The 6,640-nt window shown below is 43.8% G+C and overlaps 1 protein-coding gene across 1 annotated transcript; it reads left to right on the forward strand.

Moving 5' to 3' along the window:
- Positions 1-3,785: 3,785 nt before the first annotated feature.
- Positions 3,786-5,497, forward strand: LOC141153252 (interferon lambda-3-like). The gene is made up of 5 exons (XM_073637958.1): positions 3,786-3,926; positions 4,578-4,655; positions 4,799-4,942; positions 5,062-5,142; positions 5,408-5,497. Exons 1-5 carry the CDS (start codon positions 3,786-3,788, stop codon positions 5,495-5,497), a joined length of 534 nt encoding a protein of 177 aa, XP_073494059.1.
- The last annotated feature ends 1,143 nt before the right edge of the window (positions 5,498-6,640 follow it).

Consider the following 6,640-nt stretch of genomic DNA (forward strand, 5'->3'; position numbering starts at 1 on the left):
GCCGGGCCAGTTCTTTTCTCCACTCTGTGAGTGCATCTTGCTGCGCCCGGACCATCCTCCGCTCCAGGTCCTCCAGTGCAGCTTGCGCACGCTCCGGATCTCTGGGGAGCTGCGCCAGGACTTCTGCCAGGCTGCAGAGCGGTTCGGCCTGCAGCAGGCTTCGGGCCAGGAGACTGGTGCTGCTCAGGGCGTCCATTCCCGGGTGCGGTCTGTCTGGACTGATCCAGACCACCCCCTGCCCCGCAGTTTTCTTCTCTTCCCACCCCCATTGGGGGCGGCCCCGGGGCAACTTGGTGACAATCACTTTCAGGGGCAGCCCCCCCATGTTGATAGACATCTCCACTGCTGCATTCATGGCTGGTGGGGGCGGGCCCCTTCTTTGGCGCCATTCTGGGACCTGGCCCACGATGGGAGGTGGCTTCCTGCTGTCTTTTGGTGTGCACATAATGGCGTCCACTCTGCCAGGGCGGGAAAGACGGATGAAGATGGCGGGAAACGGTCCAAGATGGCGTCTGATGGCGGGAATCGGCTCCGGATGGCGGGAAACGACTCCGGACGGCGGGAAACTTCTTTTTAAGGTACATGTGCAATTTTCTTCAGGCACGCAATACCCGCTTGTGGCGGGTTGGTAATGAATCTGCCGACTACGCCAAATCTGACTCGCCCCCTGGGCCGTGGGGCACGCGGATCCGGGCGATAGGGAGACGCTGGGGGTAGTAGTGGCGGCCCGGTCCCGCGGCTCAGGGTGGTCAGACCAATGGTAGTCTGCTACTGTACTTTAGATAATGTCCGACTACGCCACCCGTGGATTGCGGTTATTAGGAACCGCCGCTGCAAGGCAGTCCGCTGGGGCTGATGATGGGTGCAGCTGAGGTGATGTGACTCCCCACGGGAAGAGTGCAGCCCCAGGGCAGTGTAGTGAATGGTGGGAGTGATGGTAGTGCGAGTCCCGGTGCTGATAGTGCTGGAGGCGCGAAGGAGCACACAGACAACAAGTTACAGTCCAGGGTCTTTACTCACAGTTCGTTTGTTCCGGGTCACTTCTGTCAGCAGTGACCGCCCGAGCTGTCCTGCGTCCACCAGGTGTGGGGCTCGGTCAACTCCCAGGCAGTTCAGGAGCATGGCACAGGACCCCCTTTAATCCTTTCTCTGGCCTGCCTCACCAGTGACCCACTTTTGTCCAGCTGCCGCGGACTTGTGCAGTTAAACGTGGGCCCCGTCCTCCGCTGTCCTATATGGTGCCTTCGTAGCAGGTTTGATGAGGTGTCGCACCAATAGATGATCACGACGACCGGTCTTTGGCTGAGGGTTGTTTCTCCTCCACCAACTTGGGATCCGGTACCCTTAGTCTGCCTGACCCTGCACCCTGGATTCTCGTGGGTTCTTAGGGTCCCTTCCACCTTCTTGTTCCTGAGCCCTTCTGTTTCTCTGTCTCTCCTTCTCTTTCTCAGTTCCTTTCTGTTCCTTTCTCTTGGAGCTGAGATGAGCCAGAATCTCAGCTCCCCTTCACCTCCTCCTCGGCCTCTCACTAGGCCCTCCTGGAGTAGAGCTCCTACAGAGCCTCTACTCCCTGTCTTCTCCTCTGACTGAACTGACCCAGAACTAAGATGGTGCCCACCTTTTATACCTTCCTCTAGCCATGAGCCCAGGTGACCAGCAACCAATGGGCTCCTATCTACGCTCAGAAACCGCCCCCTATCTGCCCCTACAGCACTGGGTGTTCCACCCCTCCCTCCCCACTCCAGCAGGGACATGGTCGGTCGTGCCTGCACTTATGTCTAGTGGGAGCACCGTTGAGCTGTCCCTGGGAAATGGGGTGTGTGTGCTGCATGCAGCTAACTGAGCCCTTGTCCATACTCCATCCTTACCCGGGAGTGGAATATCACACCTCTGGTCTGAGGTGCAATACCCCTGTAGCGGCCGAACCCTCGGGTCGCTACATAACCATGGCTTCAGCTCATCAGAAGGTGTTTTACTGTGTCCTGGTGATTCTTTCTGAATGTGAAAAGTTCACAATAATGATAAGATATGGGTCAATATTTCCAATATCAGCAGCGAAACTTCCAAACACAAACCATGCAGTCAATGAACATGAGGACCATACGGACTTACACAGATCAGAAGATATTCTCTTATTTTGAGGAATATCATAAGTGACTGTGATACCAGGTCAGTAGCAGAAGATATGGACAGATTCGCCAGAACTTCTGTAGTTATGGTAACTCGCTCCAGGGTCAGAATCAGACGGTCGCTGGCCTGCAGAAGGGAAGAAGGTGAAAATAGTAGATGCATCTAACATCTGACTATGTGAGGAGGTAAGGTGGGTTTTATTTTCAAGCACTATTTCAAGCCCAGTAATGGAAGAAAGTAACATATCTGTGCTTACCTTTAGGTCACATACAAATGGCCTATGTTTCACCATTCTTCTGTAGCATTTGATTGCACTGGTGGACATGGTCTTCTCCTGTTGACAGAAAGAGCAGAATTTGTTTTGGATGTACATGGCATATTGCATATTATAAATGAACTCATACAGAATATACTCTCGTACAGTGTAATAATTGATGTCTATTATACAGAGTGAGTAAAAGAATCAAGAACCAACCATAAATGGATCATTTCATCATCACCAGATCAACAGTAGTTCTAATAAATTACTCAATATAATCTACAATTCTACCACTGAAAGCTGTCAAGTAAAACATAATGGAAAAGATGAGATCAATTGTCTTTTAGTCTTTAGCGGTTCTTCACTTTTGAAAAAACACATGTGAAAGCACCCTTAGTTCCTGACTTCTAACTCTATAGATGTAGATGTATGAAAAATAATACATAACAATCTCCGTTCTTACATGTTCATTCTGCAGTTGTTTGATCATCCTCATGTCAGCAGAAGATACTGATTGATATCGGGCCATGGAGCAGCGTCTCCGGTGTGGATGTCCAGTCACTGCCACAAGTACAAGACTGAAGACCACCAATCTGATGTCCATGGCTTGAGTTTTGGTGCTGATCTGGAGACTTTCTTCTCTTCCTATGGATATGTGAGTAAGATATGAATGCATAGAACATTATTATTGTATATAAACTTATTATGTAGGCGTTCAAAGCACTAATATTCTGTACAAACACTGAGCAGTAGATGCTCACCTGCCCACTTGTTTTACGTCTCTCTTCTGCTTTGAGCTCTTTATCATGTCTTCCCATGTTTCTCCTTTTATGCTTCAATTTGCAGAAGAGAAATTTCTTCATTTTCAGGATGTGGAGAAAACTTCAATCTGCGTTTAGAATTCAAGTGACAGAAGCCGTGGGAAATCCATACAACTTTCAGTTTCCTTGGTATGTAGCTAGGAAGATAACGTCAGGTAAGTGGGAGGAGACTCCTCCAGTACTACAGGTGACAGGAGGAATCCCTGCTATGTACCTGTCATTACCGTCCTATCTGCATACTAAGGAAACTGAAAGTTGTAAGAATTTCCCATAGCTGTAGACACTTTACTCATGTCATTAATTTAAATTCTAAACGTAGAAAGAAGATTTCTCCTGGAGACTGAAATATAAAAGGAGAAACATGGGAAGACAAGAAACAGAGCTGAGAGCAGCAGAGAAACGCAAGTCAACCGAGCAGGTGAGCATCTTCTATTGGGTGTATATGCAGAATAGCAACACAATGGACATTTGCATGATGAGTTTATGTGCAAAAATCATGTTCTATGTTTTATTATTGTATACACAGAATCATAGGAAGAGAATAAATTCTCCAGATCCCCACAAATACTCCAGCCATGGACATCAGATTGGTCGTCTTCAGTATTGTTCTTATAGCAGTGACCGGACATCCACACAAAAGACGCTGTCCCATGTCCAGATATCATTCAGTATCTTCCGCTGACATCAGGATCATCAAACAACTGCAGAATGAACATGTAAGGAGAGAAATTGCTTAGATTATTTTTTTTATAAATCTACATCCAGAGTCAGTAGTTAGGAACTAAGGGTGCTTTCTCATTGCGCTTATATTCTCGTTTGTGGGTCCAGTCGGAGCTTGCGTTTGAACCCCCTCTCAAAACGGGAGTCAGACACTTAGACTCAGTCTACAACATCTGAGTGTCCCCTTCCAGTAGGCGTATATGCCTGAAAGTGATACACGTCAGAGTTCATGTTTAGACTGCCAGCACCATTTTATTCTATGGCCCTGTCGGTGCAGACGTCTCAATCCCATTTTTCAGGGGGGTTCAGATGCAAGCCCTGAAAGGACCGATGAACGTGAAGATAAGCACAATGTGAAAGCAACCTGTAATAGAAATCTGTAAAGGAATTGATCTCCTCTTTTCAAGTAGGAATTTTTATTATATGGTGGTTTTTAATATTGTGGTAGGGTTGGTTAAATTAAGTAATTGCTTCTGCCATTGGTCTAGTCCATGATGAGTAACAGCATTTACAGTGGGTTCCTGACTTCTGTATAATTAACATCAATAGTCACATTATACAGGAAGATATTCTGAATGACTTAACTTATATTCAATGTGCTTTATGTGATGTAAAGCTTCAACAAATTCTGCTCCATCTGTCTACAGGAGATGAATATGTCCACCAGTGCAATCAAATGCTACAGAAGAATGGTGAGACACAAGCCATCTGTATGTGACCTAATGGTAAGTACATATCTGGCATTCTCTTCTACTGTACTGTACACCGCTTTCTTCTATAAAAGTTCTGTGAAATAAAATCCTTCTTACTTAATAATATACTTGAGGAACCATTCTTAGATACATATTTTGCTTTTTTCTTTCTTCAGGCCAATGATCGTCTGATTTTAACTTTGGAGCGAGTTACAATAACTACAGAAGTATTAGCGAATCTGTCTACATCTGCTGTACCTGACCTGGCATCAGAGTCACTTGGGATGTTCCTCAAAATCAGAGATGATCTTCTGCTCTGTGTAAGTCCACATGGTCCACTCTTTATCTTTATTATTATAGTTTATGCTTTGATGTTTCTGTGCTGATACTATAATTATTGACCCATAACTTATCATCATCTTGTATATCTTGTGTTCAGAAAGAATCACCAGGACACAGTAAAACACCTTCTGAGAAGCTGAGGCCATGGCTGCACCATCTCCACCACTTTGTGAAAGAGGTAAGTATCTTGTAGTAACAAGCAGAAGTATGATCCTGTCCTCCATGGTAACACAAATGATTGACCATACACATATATAGTAGATGAGGTCCTGCTCATGACAGGACAGGATCATATTTTACAATGATCTGTACTACACAGATTAGACAAATGGAAGAAAAAATCGCATAGATGTCAGACATAGGAGAAAAACACGAAGACAATATATTTTGTTAATGGTGAATTCTCAAGATACATATTAATCACATTATATATTATTTTGTAGGCATCTTCACAATGTCTCCAGGAGGCTGTGTTACACAGTCTCATCCCATTAGTGGTGGAAGATATTGGGTGCTGGGCTCATGGGAAGTAACTACAAGGAAGCTTTAAAGAAGAAACACAAATCTACAAGATGTTCTACTAGCAGTGGAACATCTCCCAAGCCAATCACCAATAATTCCCCTCTCTTTCTTCTATGATTCATGATCATTGTGAACAACTGATAAAGAAAATACATGTTGTCCCCAATAAATTCATTCTAGAAGTGTAGCTTCAGTCACCTGTCAAGGAGCTTCAAAATACGACCTCAAAATCAAGAAGAACTTCCCTCTATGAACTTTCTTAAACATGAATAATGTAGATTTTTTTTGTTTAAATATATATTTATTAATATTTATGTTATGATATATTATTAATTTATGTTATTGTATTTATTTCTATTCTGTTTTTCTGCTGAATAAAATAATTATTTATGTAACGAAAGTATGAATTCATGTGTTATTATTATACTTTTTTCAAAAAGTTAAACTTTGTTTGACAACTTGTTAAAAAAGTGCATGTTGATTTGGGTCAACTCCACTCATCTTGAAAGAAGAAATAACTAGAGATATAAGAAAACCTTAAAAAGAGGGCATCAACTATACAATAAGAACATTAGGTACTACAGATCCACATAGTCAACAAAACATATTCTAAAACTCTCGGAAAGCAGAGCTCTGTAGCTATATTGCAGCATGACGTGTTCTGTTGAGATTTAGCTCATGGGCAAATTTTTCTGACAATTTCCTTTACAATTTGCTGGTGTAATTTGCAAATTGTCTCTTCAGAGAGGAAAAGGAATTGAACTTTAATGCCACCTATAGGAAATAGAAATCCTAAATGTCAATATCAACTTTCTAACGAGACTTGTTACATAACTTATAATAAAAGCCAGAACCAGAATCTCAATTTGCAGACACTGTGTTTCTGGGTACTGCCCCTCATCAGTGCAAAGTGTGAGATCTAGTTTGGCTGGGTGAGAGGCATCAGACCGGGATCCAATGAGTAACGTTTCTCCTTGCGGAGAGTGACAAGTTGAGCATGTCAAGATAAAGAGACTTTTAAGACTTAATGCTCCTCTGGTAAATAAGCAAATTATCTCTTCAGAGTGGAAGAGGACAAGAACTCTAGTGCCACCTATAGGATGTAGCAATCCTTAAAGTCAATATCGTAAGAGAGTCGATATTGACTATTAGGA

This window comes from Phyllobates terribilis, unplaced genomic scaffold, assembly GCF_046119375.1.
Source record: "Phyllobates terribilis strain yellow unplaced genomic scaffold, ASM4611937v1 Scaffold_7__3_contigs__length_470593459, whole genome shotgun sequence".
Taxonomy (NCBI): Eukaryota; Metazoa; Chordata; class Amphibia; order Anura; family Dendrobatidae; genus Phyllobates; species Phyllobates terribilis.